The 18,441-nt window shown below is 37.6% G+C and overlaps 1 protein-coding gene across 1 annotated transcript; it reads left to right on the top strand.

The window, feature by feature from the left end:
• The first annotated feature begins 11,626 nt into the window (after positions 1-11,626).
• On the top strand, positions 11,627-15,942 carry tmem98 (transmembrane protein 98). Its single transcript, XM_020923841.2, has 6 exons — positions 11,627-11,757; positions 13,094-13,225; positions 13,317-13,350; positions 13,730-13,845; positions 13,926-13,985; positions 15,741-15,942. The coding sequence occupies exons 1-6, from the start codon at positions 11,627-11,629 to the stop codon at positions 15,940-15,942; spliced, it is 675 nt and encodes a 224-aa protein (XP_020779500.1).
• Positions 15,943-18,441: the final 2,499 nt, after the last annotated feature.

The following is an 18,441-nucleotide window of genomic DNA, read 5'->3' as shown; positions in this document are numbered from 1 at the left end:
TCATTTGGTTATTGTGTAGCGATTAGCTGCTGTAGCTCCCACACATAAACAGGCTGTTTTCTATTAGCCTATTTGAAAGTGACTACATTGGCCGTATATTTGTTACTGGACCTGCATTGATATGTAAATGAGCTGTGACTAGAGGTGTGAATTACGACATTTGGGCATATAATTAATTACCGCGGCGCGCAACATTTACGGCTAAAGGCTAATAGCGATAGTTTCTTTACTAGCTACTAGCTCTCTTTCTCTCTTTTTTCTCTTCACGCTGCTTGCAGACTTGTGGTAGTTTGACAGCGGCAGCGGCTCAAAACGAAACTTTCAGAAATCTGCGTGTGCATAGGAGAGAAAAAAACGTGCATGTTTGGCTGTAGTTCAGCATAAAATAAATAAACCAGGACTAATCTTGGGCTCGAGAGAAGGAGAGAGATAGAGACAGAGTCCCGACACTCAGTCCTGGATCAGTTCTGGTTTAGTCCTGTTTTACATGTGGTCTAGATCTGTTTTAGTCCTGGTTTAGTCCTCTTTCAGTCCTGATTTAGACCTGGTTCAGTCATGCTTTAGACGTGTTTTAGACCTGCTTGCAACAAAACAACCTGAAGAGCCGCTTGGGAGCCGAAAGAGCCAGCAGCTTTTAGTGAGTCGAGCCAAAAGAGCCGGTTCTCTAAAAAGAACTGGAATACCCATCACTAGCTGCTAGAATGTGACACAAAAATGCCATTAGGCCAATCTACTGTGTGTAAATATGATGTAAATGATGAGGCAGAATAACAATAAATGTTGCCTAATTAAACCCAATTTAAAATTTTTAAACAATTCAAGATTTACAGTGAATTTTTACGTCACTAAATATTTCGGCGATTATATCGCTTATCAGCAGCTCCAACTCCCATTTTATCGGTTTAATATCAGCCACAACAAAATCCATATTGGTCGGGCCCTACACTGCACTACATCTATCTTCCACAACCGTATGCCTGTCATATCAGGGCAAGCTAAATAATTTTTCTGACTTGACACTATTTCCCAATCATGAGCTCTCTCTCGATGATACTGATAAACATAAACATTCGATAAAAGTTGCTACTGCATGCTGGGCCCAAAGACAAAAAAAAGAGAAAAAACAGATCTGGACTGCAGATCTTTGCACGATGTTTCGAGGGTTAACATTAAAATCTCTGAGAACCCAATACGGTAGTTCATTAAATAACTTCTGGAAGTGATCACAAAGCTAATTTCACAGGGAATTGATGAGATGAAAGGCTCATTTTGAACATTTTAACTGACATTTCCTTCATAATCAGGTTTGGGGAGTCTAATAGACATCATTTTGTAAAGGCAAGGAATTTCATAACTCTTGCACTCATTAGTTTTATGGTAATTTTGTTAAAACTTTTTACGTGAGTCAAATCACAAGTTGTCTCTTTAAGTTTGGCACTTAAAGGTCCTATATTACGCAAAATTGTCTGTTGTGAGCTTCTATCCCTGTTGGAATGCTACTTCATCAAAAACATCCCTGGGGTTGTGTATGGCTTCCATTCACACATGTTGGAGTAATCCTGCATTATTTATCTATCTACATCAAAAAGCTCAATTCCACCTTGTGATGTCATTTACTCGTAGATTTCAAGTTAAGAGCTACTTTTTTTTTACCTTTAATTTAGTAACATTTGTCAGTTCCATGGCTGAAATTAGCCAAATGATTGTGGTGAAGGTGTATGGAGTTTAAAAACACAGTGAAGGACTTTCTGCATTACCACATGACATCACAAAGTGGAATAGTGTTTTCTGTTTGAGAGAAGAACTCAGCCTAAATATGCAGGGTTTGTGTGTTAAACATGAATGAAGCAAAACAAAACTCCAGGTATGTTTTTGATAAAGAAACAACATAACAGAAAAGATCAGAAAACAGCTAAAATAGACCCTTTAAATCTTTGAGGCGCGTTTTAAACTAGTTTCACAGACGTTAACTAAGTAGAAGATGCTTCATTTATAATACGAGAAAGCATCTGGAGCCCAGTCTGTCTGTCAGCACTTCAGAACCACACAACAGGTGCTGCTTATGCACTTATACCAAATAGAAGTAACAGCCTCTGATGAAGAGAGAGGATTTCAAACATTACCACTCAAACACACCTCTGACATTTTCTGTGGTTCTGGGGTAAATGCTTTGTATATCTCTCTAATATAAAAACACTGTATATTTTTTACACTGAAAATGGAATGATGTTTCTAACAGCGGGTGTCTGTAAAATGTGTGAAAAAAAAGCTGTGATTAAATAAGATACAAGTCTTCTACAATGGCAAAATATAACACATACTTTAATCTGGTGTGTGAATGATTAATAGTAGTAGTAATAGTAGTAGTAGTTGTTGTGACACTCTGCATGTAGAATTGATTTTTCCAAATCTATCCTTGTGACTAAAACTAATTTTAAAGAGCAATATTGCAATAATCAATAATGGCCATAATTACTATTTTATTACACTGCTACTGTAAACCTAAAGCATAATAATCACAGTTAAGCCTTTTTCAATATGTACTTAACCATATCTAATAACATAATGAGCACAGTGAATGACAAACAATTTACTGCAATAACTGAGTTGCTGAAATATAGCAATAAAAATAAATGTAAGACTGGAGGAGGGGCCAATGATGCAGATTGGCTTCAGTCAGTCTATAGTAAAAAAAACAAAACAACTTTTGATAGATTAAAGACTTTTGTGATATTGTAGGGTAGGGTAGTTGTACGGTAGTTCAATGCACATAACTATACTTAACAGATATTCCTTAGAGTGGTCTCGTCTCAATTCTCTTTCCTTGCATTCTTCTCCTTGATTCTTCTTCTCGATCCACCATTTTTTAGCTGTGTGTTAAGTGGTGTCCCAAAGAAACCCACAGAATGAAGGAGTAAACATGAGGGAGGGCTTCAGGAGGCACACATCAGATAACTGAATCAAACTTTATTGGTCTCAGAGAAGAGTTTATATCCTCTCTCCTCCCTCTGCCTCGTCTGTGGGCTGTTCTCGTCTTCACCCATTTCCTGCAGAATCGAAAAACATTTGACAGAACAACCAGAAAAGTTACACTATGCACCTTTAAGTGTTGCATTCTGCTATTTATTTATTACAGCTCACTATTTTTTATTTATTTATTTTTTTTAACAATATTGTACTTTTTGGGTTTATGGTTTGGTTTCCCTATGATCATTTATCACCTGTATTTGTTAACTGACAGGCCTAGTTGTAATCTTTCACTCTTGGCACCAGTACAGTTTCTCTATAATGTTTTACTTGTTCTGTTGCTCACTATAAATCAAAATTGTGAAAAACACTGACATGACTCTGTTGGTGACTCCTGCTGGTTTTCCCTGTTCAGCTGCCAAGTCTCCTTCTGTTTCACTGTTGCCAACGTGTTTATGGAGAAAACCTCCTGGAACAAAACAGCCTTCAACTTCACAGTCTGTAATTAAATACCTGTCAACTCTACCAGACTCAACGTTCTTCAGAGGAAGCCACCTTTTACCATATTTTCAAACACATTTTTAATTAAACTCAACAGAGGGTGAGTAGGAAAGCCTACAGCTGTACTTTTATAGTAACGTTACCACAAAATATTACTGAAGTACAAAGCAGTAGCCCAAGAAGAAAATTTAAAAGGTATTTAAGATACTATAGGAGTAAAAGTAATTGTACGGGTGAGTAAACCAAAATCCGATATATAATGTGAAGTGAATGTAAGTGCAGGTTTTTAACAGTTCTATTTTAAACTAAATTAACTCTTGAGAGCTTTAGGCCAAGTTATAATGTTGCTACCTCATCAAAAACATCCCTGGAGTTGAAACAAAACACAAACTAAATCTTGAAGGTGCAGGGTAAGAAACAAAAATGCTCAAATTTACAACATAAAGCGTAACCAAAACCTTCAGGTAAGAGTATTGCTACACCACTCTGAGAAGTACAATTTCATTACAAAGCGATACAACAAAATGTAACTGAGCCCTGCATACCTCAGCCCAAAAACAACTCAGAGCAAAGCATAATTTACTACACGCTGAGACGGCATTCATTAGACAACACACACGTTAACAGTTCAATTACCAGTTGTCAGGTGTCTCTCAGAGGGAATTGACTTTTTACCGGATGATTAGCCTGGTTCCTGGTCAATAGTCCACCAGACAAAAAAACACTCTTTGTTAAGACATGCACCACAGAGCAGAGTAATGTGCGACAGACTCAGTAGACCTGCTGCTATAGCGCTGTGTGTGGTGAGACCAGGGCACAAAACAGCAGGAAAGGAGCTCTCGTGGTCTCTGCCCTGACATAACAAGAACTATGAGTGTTTTTGCAGTATAAAGTTTAAAATCACTCATGTAAGGCTGAGTGATAAGGCAAAAAATGTATTAAATGTAAGATTTTTTTTCTTTTCAAAAACAAAACACAATGGAACCCAATTTCTTCCAAGTTCAAACTCCATGCCACATGCTTTTACTCAAAGAGGACAGACAACCATATATCCTATTCAAGTAATGTATTTTACAGTGTAATAGCACACTTGAAGAAACGTTTGTGTTCCCAGTATTTGCAAGTTTAAGTGACAAAAGTGGTTGAAAATATTAAATTAAATATATGTATTAAATGTATTAAATATTATTAAATAATAAATTTGTAGGGATGTAACAATAACCAAAATATTGTGATATCGTATTGTCAAAGTTCTCACAATAATATCGTGGACCATCACAATATATCGAATCACAAGTCGCTTAAATTAAGAGTTATGGTGCAGCAACAGCTAAAATAAGACAGAACTACATAGACCATGATCCTTTGCTTCATTTCAGTGTAGCCTACAAGAAGAAATAACAGTTCTAAGCACTTTTAAGTCTTAGTTCTTTGGATTAATTCTTGTCAAGGCATTTGAAGAGGAAAAAGTACAACATTAACAGTTTTCTGCCTCCACAAAAAACACAATAAATATCGTACCGTGAGATGTATATCGTGAAAATATCGTACAGAGATATTTGGATATTGTTACATCCCTAATCATGAGCTTCCCCACCATATCGTGAGCTTTTTCACAATATTGCAAAAAATATCGTACCGTGAGGTTCATACCATGACGATATCGTATCGTGAGACTTGGATATCGTTACACCCCTATAAATTAGATATGATTAACAAGACAATGTATGCATTTATTTACTGTCCTTACATGTCCTGGATCACTACTTTCTACTTCGAAAATAATATTATTTTTTTTAAGTAGCAGTGCTGTTACTTGAGTACAACAATTACATAGTACATATTAAATGGTGAGAAAAAGCTGGAGCAGTCCCATGGCAACAAAATTACACAAAACTGATTCGTGTGAGCTTTAAGTCATGTTATAATGCTGTTACCTCCTCAAAAACATACGTGGAGTTGTGTGTTCATTCATTCACACACGTTTGAGTAACTCTTTATTATTAGTCTGTCTACATCTCAAAAGCTGAAAACGCTCTGTTCCACCTTGTGATGTCTTGAAGCAATAGTTGTCAAGTTAACAGCAACCTTTTACCTTTAGCTCAGCAGAAATGAGCCATTTCAGAGCTAAAATGATCAAAATGACTCCAGTGAAGTGGTATGAAGCTTAAAAACACACTGGAGCAAAGAAGTGTTTTCAGGGTTTGTGAATGTGTGAATGAAACAAAACACAACCCCTATGTTTGGGATGAGGAAAAAACATTACATCACAGATCAGAAAATGGCATAATTTGTTGTTCAAAAATCCACCTAATACTCGATAAATCTAGTGCATTTCTTTCCTTCAAACTCGTGTTGAATAAATATGTTTGGAGCTTTAGACAGCTCATAGCGCGTTCTGTCAGTCTGTTGCTGTGATTTCAGACAAGCTGCTACATTATGGGCGAACCTCTGCATGCATCTTATTGACTGACAGCTCTTTGGTTCAGCATTAACCAGCCGCTATAGAACCACATCTTCTGACTTGTATTCTGTGTTTTCGATGGAGTTGAAGGGGAGTAATTATCTCAGCTGGTGGTATGGATCCGCTCCAGCAAAGTGGAACGTGCAGCCGGAGAGCGCGTGGGGCAAAATGAGGGAGTATATGACAAGTGTCAACGTGGGGTGACGGAGACAAGAGAGGGGAATTGTCACTCCACACATTCAAATGAGATAATGCTGTGTGGACAGACACAGACGAGTACACGGAGAGGGGGAGAGAAAAAGGGAGTGGGAGGCAGAGACAAAGAGAGAGATAGTGTTGTGTGGATAAACACAGAAAACAGTGAGAAAGGGAAAGAGGGAAAGAAAGTACAGAGAAGAGTCCACAGAGAGAGGGAGAGAGAGAAAGAAAGAGAGAGATAAAGAGAGAGATAGTGTTGTGTGGATAGACAGAAAACAGGGAGAGAGGGATAGAGATAGATATAGATATATATAGAGAGAGAGAGGGAGAAAGAGAGAGAGAAAAAAAGATAGCGGTAGAGGTAGAGAGCGAAATAGAGAGTGATAGAGGAGAGGGGGAGAGAGAGAGAAAGGAAGAGAGAGACAGAGAGTGAAGAGAAATAAACAGAAAGAAAGAAAGGAGACAGAGAACAAGAGAGAAATAGACAGAAAGCAAGAAAGAAAGAGAAGAGAGACAGAGAGCGAAACAGAGAGCGACAGAGAAAGAGAGATTTTATTTTTAACAGACCTTTATTGTGTCTGTAAAAAACATTTTGCATCCACACTTTGTGCCATTCACGTAAAAAATAAATTCAAGTACTAACATTACATATACTATTTCACTATTTACAAAAACAGAGAGAAAGAGAGAGAGAGAGAAAGTGACATAGAAGAAGTACAGGAAATTTGCTGGTAAATACTAGTGCCACTAACCTTGTCATGAGCTGCAGTTTTGTGTATCCAGGAGGACTCATCTTGACTGAAGGAAATGAAGGATGTGAAGAACTGTAGCTGTGAAGGAGAAAAAAAACACACGCCAAAGTTGTAAAATGTCATAAATTACAATAAATTATTTTAAAAGGTATAATGTTTGCCTATATATTGTCTAAAATTGTTGAAAAAATAGTTTAACAGCTCTCTTTTGGCAGTCTTTTATGATTAGGTTTTTCATTTTTAAATTTTTTTTTTAAATTGATGATATTCTAAATTTTACATACCTCGTCCACTCAAACTAGCAAACTAAACCAGATTTTAAACAGAAATGAATCAGGATCAGTAGTATGGTTTGCATAGATAGATTCAGGTAATTCAATGCAATGGATAGGCTATTCTTTGTAAGAAGATACAACTTCATTTAAAAAAAGAAAAAGTTTAAAACAATATAAACAAACACGACAACTTCCAACCAATAAATTAATGTAACCTAAAATATCTTTAAAATACCACAAAGATCCAGTTACTTACTCAGGGTCTACAAGTAGCTAACAAATTGTATTAAGGCGTGTTTTGGAGGGAACGATCAGACAGTCTACCATTCTGTAATATAAGTCTACAGTTTCGTGTAGCTTGTGTAACAAAGCATTAAAGAAAGGCAAATGGATCAATAATCTTACCTTTTTTTAGCTGTCTTAATTCATTCAGACACGTTTTTGCTACTTGGCTACTTGTCAAATTCTCATAAAAGTAGACTTATGTTTCGAAATCCAATTGCGAATTTCAAAGTCTTGCCTCACATGGGCCGAGACTTCACTGCTGATCAAAGCAAAAATGAAGCTGGATTTACAACTTTTCGAGGAATTAAGAAAAGCGTAAAATTGCACTGAAAAACTAAGCCTCTTGCGCGCTGTCAGGTAGCGCCATATCTGTCATAAAAATGGTGAGGGCGCGCCACCTAGCGTCACATCCGCGCACTTCAGGTTCACTGCTGTTTGGATCAACGAGCACGCTCTTTTCAGACGCACGCACGGGTTGAGGGGGAAAGTACTTTGACGGATTAAAGTTTGAGGAAAAAAGAAAGTGGTGCGTGCCGTGCCTCCCTGTGCGCGCGCCCCACTCCACGTTTGGAGATGTCGGCGCCCTCTCCGCGCTCACGAGGCCGGACGGAGGGAAACGCGCGTTGGTCTCCTGAAAGGAATTCAGCTTAAATGGATAAAAATGTTTAGGTAAGCCTTTAAAATCTTGACTTGTTAGTTGTTAAAGGTCTATGTTGTGTTTTATTTTAATGAAAGTAAAAGGCAACATTTACTGATCTTTACTCACAAGACAGTTTGGACCAACTTAAACTCTCCAAGAAGTGTAGGCTTTTCTGTGAGTTGATAACATAGAAAGTTGTTTACCTTTTCCTATGTTTTTGTGTCACTCTTTATAACTTTTTTAGCAAGGAAGTTGGAAACTATTTGCACTACGATTCAATGAAAATAACCAAGTTTAAAGATGTCCCTGCCAACAATGCCTTATCTGAAGGTCTGAACATTAAATTATGCTATTAATCTCTGTTCTGGGTAATCATGTCATTAAAAAAAAGTAGGCAGATACTTGTACATGCCTATTTACAAAACGTTTTCTTAATAGGCTAGTTATTACTTTATTTTCTGATCTACATAATAATGCTGTTTCCTCATCACAAACATACCTTGAGTTGTGTTTTGCTTCATTCACATATCTTAAACACACAAACTCTGCATATTTAGGTTGAGTTCTCTGTTCCACGTTGTGATGTCATGTTATAATCCAGGAAGATCTCTACTGTGTTTTTAAACTCCATACACCTTCACTAGAATGATTTGAATAATTTCAGTACTGGAATTTCCAATCCCTCCTAAACAAAAGGTAAGAGGTAGCTGTTAACATGAAAACTACCCATTTGTGACATCACAAGGTGGAACAGAGCATGTTGAGTTGTGGAGATGTAGACAGATTAATAATACAGGGTTTCTTAAACACGTGAATGAAACAAAACACAACACCAGGTTTTTGATGAGGGACATTATAACAGATTTAAAGCTCACAAGAGTTAGTTTTGTGTAATATAGGACCTTTAAATTGTTCTGTTGTGTTTGATGAGGTTAATTAAGTAAAGTTTGATGACATATCAGTCAGTCCCTTTACATAATTATAGAATTTAAGAAGAGAAGCATGAGAAAGTGTGATACAGCAAGTGTAACTCAGATTAATCAGATTATAGAATTACTGCATTCCTCCATCAGTGCCACAGTCGGGCCGTGGTACAGTGTTGTGACAGAGCAGCCATGTGTGCTCATTCAGTTATACAAAATTATTCATAGTGGATTTTATTTTCATTTTATTTCATTTTTATTATTTTGTTGTTTCACTTGTGATACTTTAAATACACACAAAAACAATAACAATAGAAAAGGAGCAGAAAGAAGAAAACAAATCTTATAATAGCTGCCCCTTTCTTGTCCATAAAAATACATAATGATAAAGGATGGTCTGAAACACACATTTTTAGACACTGGTTTTATGCAAAGTACAATTTTACATAATTTATTTTTTGATAATTCAATCCATATGATTTCATGCTATCACTGTAAATTGGTTTGTTTTGTTTTTTTTGTTTGGAAGTGATCTTTAAATGATAGTCCAGTGAAAGAACTCTTTTAGTCATTTCATGTGTTTTATACAGTACAAGTAGGGCCTACAGAGTACAGTGATGGACCAGGCTTTATAGATTGTAAAGTAGTAGTACTAGAAATAGTAGTTGAAGTGTTGTAGAAGTAGAAAAAGTAGTAGTAGCCAGCTCCCGCATAGACTTGTCTTAAATGTACACTATAACCTAGGTTCCGCCGCCTGCTTGTGTCCATGGAGATGTTATTGCTTTAACTTGAATATTCCACAGTATGGCATTAATTGTATCTGCCTTCATTGAGACACGCAGTTGATGCTACCTAGTCACTGGTCAGGTTTGTGGAGAAGTGACCCCCCTTTACATTATGAATGAATCTAAAAATGTTTGTTTGTTTGCAATAAAAACATGTATAATTGAATAAATGTGAACAGATAAGTTAAAGCCATACTGCGCATAATTTCAGATAACACAATAACACCTCCATAGAGACAAGCAGGTTATGGGCCACCATAAAAAAAGTTACATGGTACACCTTTCACAACTGTACCTATTACTTGTTTATTTTAAATTTTAGCATACTTTTAATTTCAGTCTTCATCATATACAGATATTGTTCTTTTAGCTATAGCTGAGTATGTGTTTGCACTGCAGTAGGATATGAAGTGAAGTAGGCTCTAAACAATGCAGCACAAACAGTGAAATGGGCAGGGCTGGTTAATGAGTGACTGGACAGGGCACAGGGCACCACCAGATGGGCTACACATGGCAACACTCCTATATGTAAACAAATACTGATTGATTGAGTACTTTTATATTGATTACTTTTTCAGACGTGACAAAACACCTGAATGAAACATGAACAAATTTATGTTGGCATGTTTGAAAGGAGTAAGGAGAAGTTATAAGTTATTTAAAAGGTCTATATTACGCTATTTTCTGATCTATGTTATAATGTTGTTTCCTCATCACAAATATACCTGGAGTTGTCTTTTGTTTCGTTCACACATGTTTAACACACAAACCCTGCATGTTTAGGCTTCTCTCAGTTCTCAGTTCTTCTCCCAAACTGAAAACACTTTATGATGTCATGTGGTAATACAGGAAGTGCTCCACTGTGTTTTTATACTCCATACACCTTCACTAGAATCATTTGGATAATTTCAGCCCTGAATTTGCCAGTCATACTGAACAAAAGGTTAAAGGTAGCTGTTAACTTGAAAACTACCGCTTCATGACTTCATCACAAGGTAAAACAGAGCATTTTGATCTTTACATGTGTGAATGAAGCAAAACAACTCCAGATATGTTTTTGAGGAGGTAACAGCATGGCTCAAAACTCAAGAGTCAATTTTATTCACCTTTAATAATAAAACATGAAAAAACAATAAAAAAAATATATAATGGAGAAAAAAAACTAAGGAGTGTCAGCGGAGTAAGAAAAAGTTTTAAGTTATTTTAATCTGCCGAAGTTCATTCTCTCCATCTACTGTTCATGGCACTAATGGCAGAAGGTAGAGTTGCATTAATGGAGAATGACTTTGTCTGCAGAGGGCAGGTTATCTTTGGTGGATGTGTCATGCGTATCTAATGACATAGGCAGACTGACAATGAGAACATATTAAAGGTGCACTGTGGACAATTTCCGGTGATAGATCGACTACACTGTCTTGTCTCCACAGCGATGTTATTACTTTTGTGTTTAATATTCCAAAATATGGCATTAAACTAAGGTGACCAGTTTATAGATCAGTAAAATATTTTTCCAGTAATAAAAACAGCTGTAACTCATTAAATGCAAGATAGGGCAGTTTAATGTCACTCTGTGGAACTTTCCAGGCAAAGACATAACTTTTCCATGAAGTCACGCAAGCAATGACCCCTCCAGAAAAGTGACATTGTGCATCTTTATCTGTTTGACTGTTTATTGTGCTGTATGACTCATATAACTACAATTTCAACATGTTTTCTGAATGATAATAATATCTTGTGCCTTGTATTTGATGACCCAATCAAATCTTCAATCTGTCTGCCCTCTCCAGATGAGTGCTTCCTGTTAAATCTGTTGCTACCGTGATTGGGGCCATTACCATGGAGACGGTGGTGATTGTGGCGATCAGCATCCTGGCGGCCATTTTCCTGGCCTCGTTCGTGGCGCTGGTTGTTGTCTGCAAACACCGCTACTGCCACCCTCATGACCTGCTGCATCAGTTCGACTCCAAGTCAGTGACCAAAGAGAAATCTATAACTAAAAATAAATCAAAACCCACAATTTATTTTAAGGTTAAAGTTTCAAAACATTAAGTGGTAAGTGTTTAGTTTTGCCATAACTGCCCTGGGATAGAGTGGTAGATGAGAGGCTGCCAATGTGTCATCTGCCCTTTGAACTACCACCATCCTCCCACTCACTCACTCCCACACCACAGCCAAATATCCATCCACAGACAAGGTGGGCGACTGCCTTCCCCAAGGAAATTCAACCACTGATCTTTAGGTTGTTGGCTAATACCACTGAGCTACCACTGAATCACTAGACAGTATGGAAGGCAATGTAACTGTCACTGTCACTGTACCTTTGGGCAAGACATGTTTGCAACAAACAAGCAATTTACAAAATGAAACATTTAAACAACAATTCTGAAAGCCTGCTGGAGTATGTTATCCCAGTGTTTGGGCGGGTTGTCCCGGATACACAATATTTACTCCTGACACAATACACAAGAGGCAGAGTAGTGGAGTGATACTACCTGAACTAGACCAGGGCTAAACGTGGACTAAACCAGAACTAGACCAGGGCTAAACATGGACTAAACCAGAACTAGACCAGGGCTAAACAAGGACTAAAGAAGGACTAAACAAGGACTAGACCAGGATTAAACCAGGGCTAAACAAGGACTAAACCAGAACTAGACCAGGGCTGAAGAAGGACTAAACAAGGACTAGACCAGAACTAGGCAAGGCAAGGCAAGTTTATTTGTATAGCACAATTCGTACACAAAGTAATTCAAAGTGCTTTACAGAATAAGAAATACATTAAAATCATAATAAAAACAAATCAAAACATAAATAATCATGAAGATTAAAATTAAAAAAGAGAGACATAAATTGGAGAGAAGAGTGCAGAATGAAAACCTTTCAGTTATATGCACAGTTAAACAGAAATGTTTTGAGTCTGGATTTAAACAGCGTCACAGAAGAGTCTGTCTCACATGTTCAGGAAGACTGTTCCAGGTTTTAGCTGCATGAACCTGAAACGCTGACTCCCCTTGTTTAGTTCTGACTCTGGGCACCAGCAGGAGGCCGGTCCCTGAGGTCCTCAGAGTGCGAGATGGTTCATATGACACTAACATGTCACAGATGTACTTTGGTGCTCGGCCATGGAGAGACTTGTACACAAGCAGAGCTGCTTTAAAGTCTATTCTCTGAGGCACAGACTTAAATAATTCTTGTTTATTCAAGAAGTAATTCTACAAAACCTAATTAAATTAAAACACTGCAGTTGAGTTCAAATATGCACAAATTGGGGACTGTCTTAATATTTTCTTGGTATTTTTCCAGGCCCACAGTTGACCTTATTGGAGCTATGGAGACTCAGAGTGAACCGTCTGAGCTGGAGTTGGATGATGTCGTAATCACAAACCCTCACATAGAAGCCATCTTGGAGAATGAAGATTGGATAGAGGACGCATCGTGAGTCAAACAATTCATTTATTTAAAAACAATCTCATTAAATTTGTTTAGCTCTGCCAAGAACTAACTCTGGACATGATTTAATCAACAGTGGCTTGGTCTCACACTGCATCTCGATTTTAAAGGTAAGGGAGTTGTTTCCGTTTTGATTGATGACTTGCATAACTTAATGCTGCTTTATGTGACTTTTCTGTTGGAGTGTTACTTGTCTCCATTGAGAGGTTAAAGTTTTGCCTGAAATATTCCACTGCATGGCATTAAATTTATGTATCTTCATGAACAAAAGGAGGGGATAGCACCAAGCCAAGTTATTGATCAGATCTGTGGAGAGGCAAGCTTACTCATGATAAGAATACAAGTTTATCAGGGTATTTTTTTAGCACTAAGACACTTCCAGGCAAAACAATAATATCTCCTCTGAGACAATCAGGTAGCAGACACACCCACAAGACAAGTTACAGAGTACACCTGTATTATTAATTTAACTTTTATTACATTTTACAGATTTGTCACACGCTAACAGAAAAGCTGGTTGCTATGACAATGGGCTCAGGATCAAAGGTCAAAGCACCAGCCAGTCTCAGTGATATTATAACTGTGGCCAAACGCATCAGTCCACGGTACATAATAATGTAATTTCTTGATCACTTTACTTACTTAATTTAGGAGTCTTATATAGGCTGTGCTTCTTATTTTCCAGAGTGGATGATGTGGTCAGGTCTATGTACCCACCGCTGGACCCAATCCTCCTGGACGCTCGGTAAATTTGTCTATGTAAATTACCATTAGCTCATTTATAGGCAGGTTGTTATAGTTACTATGCATATGTGCTGCAGACTGACGAAAAGGTAATCAAAGGGCCCATATTACACTATTTTCTGATCTATGTTAAAATGTTGTCTCCTCATCACAAACATATCCGGAGTTGTGTTTTGTTTCATTCACACATGTTTAACACACAAACCCTACATATTTAGGCTGACTTCCTCCCTCAGCCAGAAAATACTCTGTTCCACCTTGTGATGTGATGTCATGTGGTAATACAGGTAATCGTTTGGATGATTTCAGCCCTGGAATTGCCTCTCTCTGCCGAACTAAAGGTTAAAGGCAGCTGTTAACTTGAAAACATGTGTGAATTAAACAACTTGCAGTTTTATTAACAACTAACAACAACAAATTAAACAACCTTATTACCATTTTTATATTGTTATTGTAAAATAATGTGATGTGTGAGCTACTGACTCTAAGTAATTTTCCTTGTGGATCAGTAAAGTTTGTCTAAGTCTAAGTCTAACTCCAGTATGTTTTTGATGAGGTAACAACATTCTAACATGGCTTAAAGCTCACAACAGTCAATTTTGTTTAATATGGGACCTTTAATTATAGTTTTATGACACAAACTGTCACACAACACAATGAGAAAAAGTATCATCCTACCATTTGTACCCATATCTGAGTTCGAGAAGCATTCCTATAGCCCACTGACTCCCTGTTCACCCTGTATTTAGCTTGTCTGTTTCGTCTCAGTGTGGACACATGTGGGCAGCTCTGATGGGCCAGTCTGTGTCTGCATCACGTCAGCTGTCACATGAGAACTGCACCGCTCTACTTAAATACTATCATTGCTGCAGAGAGAAAGCAATTTATAGCTAAACATTTATGCTAAATAAGCTGTACAATGGCAAGAATTGTTAGGTGACTTTTATTTGTTATCACTACATCAGCACATAATATTTGTTTATGCAGTAATATAACATGTAAACAAAACTCTATAAAAACTTTAGTCCAGTTGACAGAACTGAATGTTTTTTTCCTGTAGTCCTGAAAGGTTTTAATGGAAACTGAGGCATTTCAGTTGTATTAAGATATTGGTGTGGATAGATAAATGTAGCTGCATACTTCACCATTATGTAATATGCATTTGATAATGTTTTTGAGGCTTTTATTAGGACTACACAGAGAATTCAACTTGATTAAGACAGGACTAAACCAGTACTAAAGCAGAACTACACCAGTACTAAAGCAGAACTAAACCAGGACTCAAGCAGGACTAAAGCAGGATGAAACCAGGACTAAAGCAGGACTAAATTAAGACTAAACCAGGACTAAACCAGGATGAAACCAGGACTAAACCAGGAATCAGGTCTAAACCAGTACTAAACCAGGACTAAACAAGGAATCAGCACTAAACTTGTACTAAGCCAGGATTTAACCAGGATGAAACCAGGCCTGAAGCAGGACTAAACCAGGAATCAGGATTAAACCAGGACTAAACCAGGACGGAACCAGGATTAAACCAGAACTAAACCAGGACTAAATCAGGACTATACCAGGACTAACCCAGGACCAACCCAGGATGAAACCAGGACCAAACCAGGACTAAGACAAGACTAAACCAGAACTAGAACAAGACCAGAACCAAACCAACACAAGTATGAATCCAGCCGCAACAGCCAGTTTTCACATCATCCCATTACTGAACATAGATCTCTCTAAACGTGCACTTCTTCCTTAGGGCCACTGCTCTGCTCCTCTCCGTCAGTCACTTGGTGCTGGTGACCCGAAACGCGTGCCACATGTCCGGGAGTCTGGACTGGATCGAACAATCCCTGAACGCCGCCGAGGACCACATGGTCGTGCTGAGAGAGGCTGCTCTCGCCTCGGAACCAGAGCGGGGCTTTCCTGCTCCAGAGCCACAAAGAGAACAGGCCATTTAAAACGAACGGTGCACGCTGATGTATGTACAGAGATGGAGTCCGACATTAGGGTTTACGAAAGGTGACGAGCAAACTATTGATACTTTGCAGGTGATGTTATCAATATTCCCTGGGGGTGTGAAGCTAACTGGAAGCTCTACTCTGTCTGAAGCGCTGTTATTCCAGTTAGACTTAATAAGAGCTTTGTTTTAACACAATCCGACCATAAAGAACTGATTTAGCTGGAACTACAACCATTTTTCAGACTCTCACCTTTCTGTTGAAACACCTAAACAGGACAATGGATGCTTGTATTGATCACAGGCTCCTGAAAATGTTGTATTTTTTTTCTTGGTTTGAGGTTTTTTTTTTGTCTGCTAATGTGTGCATTGTGTCATCACAGTAAATGATGAACATTAATAGAGATCCACGTAGAACACCCCCAGCTTGATGTCACTGCAAAGTATCAATTGCCTAAATGTGATATCTAGTTAAAAGGTTTTGCGATATTTACAGTATTTTGATTTGAAAAGCTTTGACTATAGTTCAGATTTAAAACAATAACACTTTGAACCCAGTTAGAAATGGCAATATCCTGAAATAGGTCAAATAATCTAGGCCTAATACAATAGATATTAAATCCAAATTAAAATAACTGTCACTATGGCAACTATAGTACTATAGTTTTGAGGGTGAAGAAATCTATAGCCAAGAACAAAACTACCCACAGTCCTAGTATCTATTAGTATTTTTGTACTTGTTCAATTGTCCAACATTTCTTTAAAAAAATGTTAAAAACAAAATTTTCTATTTAAAACCTTATAGTTATCAATTTCACACTTTTATTGAACTTGTACAGCACTGTACTTCTATTTGTTTATAGATTTTTTATTCCAGCAGGCTCATTTTACCATACGATTAACAAAAAATTTCAGGTAACCAAACTGATAGAAAGGAAGCACAAGCATTTTTTCCACAATACAAAAAGCTTTTCCTTTATATTTCTCAACTAAATGAATTATGTTTGTGCCATGGCCTTGGTCACTGCGTATCTTTTCTGGTTTAGGATCCGCTACCTACTTGTGTCCATGGAGATATTATTGCTTTGCCTGGAATGTTCCATGGTATGACATTAAGCATATCCATCTAGCATTTATTCATTACAGGTGTCTCTGTTGCTCAAAAATACCATAATTCCTTCTGTGAATAGGGGCGACTCTCCACAGATAGACACAGCAATTCAATACAAACATTTCCATAGACATAAGCAGGTAGCAGACCCTTTACTAGAAATGTTATGCAGTGCATCTTTAACAATACAATTCATTAAAAATGTGTTAAAAGTAGTGTTTTTTAAATATTGTATAACAGTAGTATTTTTGTTCAGATGGTGAGTTTTAAGTGCCTCTGTCTAGAATCTGAAACCTTTGGAAATTTCTTCTCGCAGCAGTGGTCCTAAAATCCAATCTGGGCGGTCACATGGAGGCTTAGTCAGTTAATCCATTCTGGGCAAATAACTCCCAGAAACAGCTCTGCTCCCACAGGACCAGTGACTCAGTGGACCAGGACAAGAATACATACTTTTTAAAAATAAATCTTGAGTGAAAGATTTTATGTTAAAAGTTCACCAAGATTTAAATGATAAAAGATCATTTCTAGGTTGCTAAAAAATATACAAACTGTGTTACGTTCCAAATAGGAAGTGCTCATGGGGGCACTTCTGACTCCAGTTGACTTTACACTGAAAAATTGTCTTGCCTATCAGTCGCTGTTGCAATGAGCCTCATCGTTTTGGTCTTAAAATGTTCATATTAACTCGCTCTACATGATCCTGGTGTTTCTATTTTACTATTTTTTCTGTAGATAAATTCCTAATATGTAATTCGACTCCAAATTCATTCCTATAACTGCTTGCCTCGTAAGCTTCATTTGATTGAAGCCAAATGCTGTGTGTCATGTCACACTCATACAGTCTATTATTTGACCCATCATCACTCCAGAAATGTGTAATAGTTTAGAAATAGGCATGACAAATCAATTTTACTACAAGTTCTTATACCAGATGACCTTCAAGTCTCAAAAAACTGTATTTTGATATTGTTCTGATTTGATGAGGTGCACTGTTTCTGGTGAAGGGAGGTTGTCAGCTGCTTCTCTCCATGGAGATGTTGCCTAGAATGTTCCATAGTATGGCATTACTCTTATTTATCTCTACGGAGACAGCATGTGACGCCAAAGGGCCAAGTTATATGTCAGATCTGTGGAGAGGCGAGCCCACTTACAGTAAGAAGTTTTCAGGTAAATAAAAAAAAAACGCATTGAGTAAATTTAAGATGGATACATCTAATGCCATACAGGGACAATTCCAGACAAAGCAATATAATTTCCGTGGAAACAAGCAGGTGGCAGACTCTCCTTTAGAAAAGTTACACAGTGCACCTTTAAGTCCTGATGTTTGGTCTTGGTCTAGTCCAGGTTGAGTCCCAATTTAGTACCAGTTTTGAGGTGCTGTCTGCCAGT

This window comes from Boleophthalmus pectinirostris, unplaced genomic scaffold (genome assembly GCF_026225935.1).
Source record: "Boleophthalmus pectinirostris isolate CB_2022bp ecotype Guang Dong unplaced genomic scaffold, ASM2622593v1 HiC_scaffold_17, whole genome shotgun sequence".
Lineage (NCBI taxonomy): Eukaryota > Metazoa > Chordata > Actinopteri > Gobiiformes > Gobiidae > Boleophthalmus > Boleophthalmus pectinirostris.
The sequence above is the reverse complement of the archived record's forward strand: the minus strand, read 5'-3'. Positions and strand labels throughout refer to the sequence as shown.

Excerpts from the sequence above, each read along its gene's own strand:
- tmem98 (XM_020923841.2), top strand. The coding sequence starts at position 11,627 with ATGGAGACGGTGGTGATTGTGGCGATCAGCATCCTGGCGGCCATTTTC. Across the intron at positions 13,226-13,316 it reads GATTGGATAGAGGACGCATC|TGGCTTGGTCTCACACTGCA; the intron begins GTGAGTCAAACA and ends TTTAATCAACAG. Across the intron at positions 13,351-13,729 it reads ACTGCATCTCGATTTTAAAG|ATTTGTCACACGCTAACAGA; the intron begins GTAAGGGAGTTG and ends TACATTTTACAG.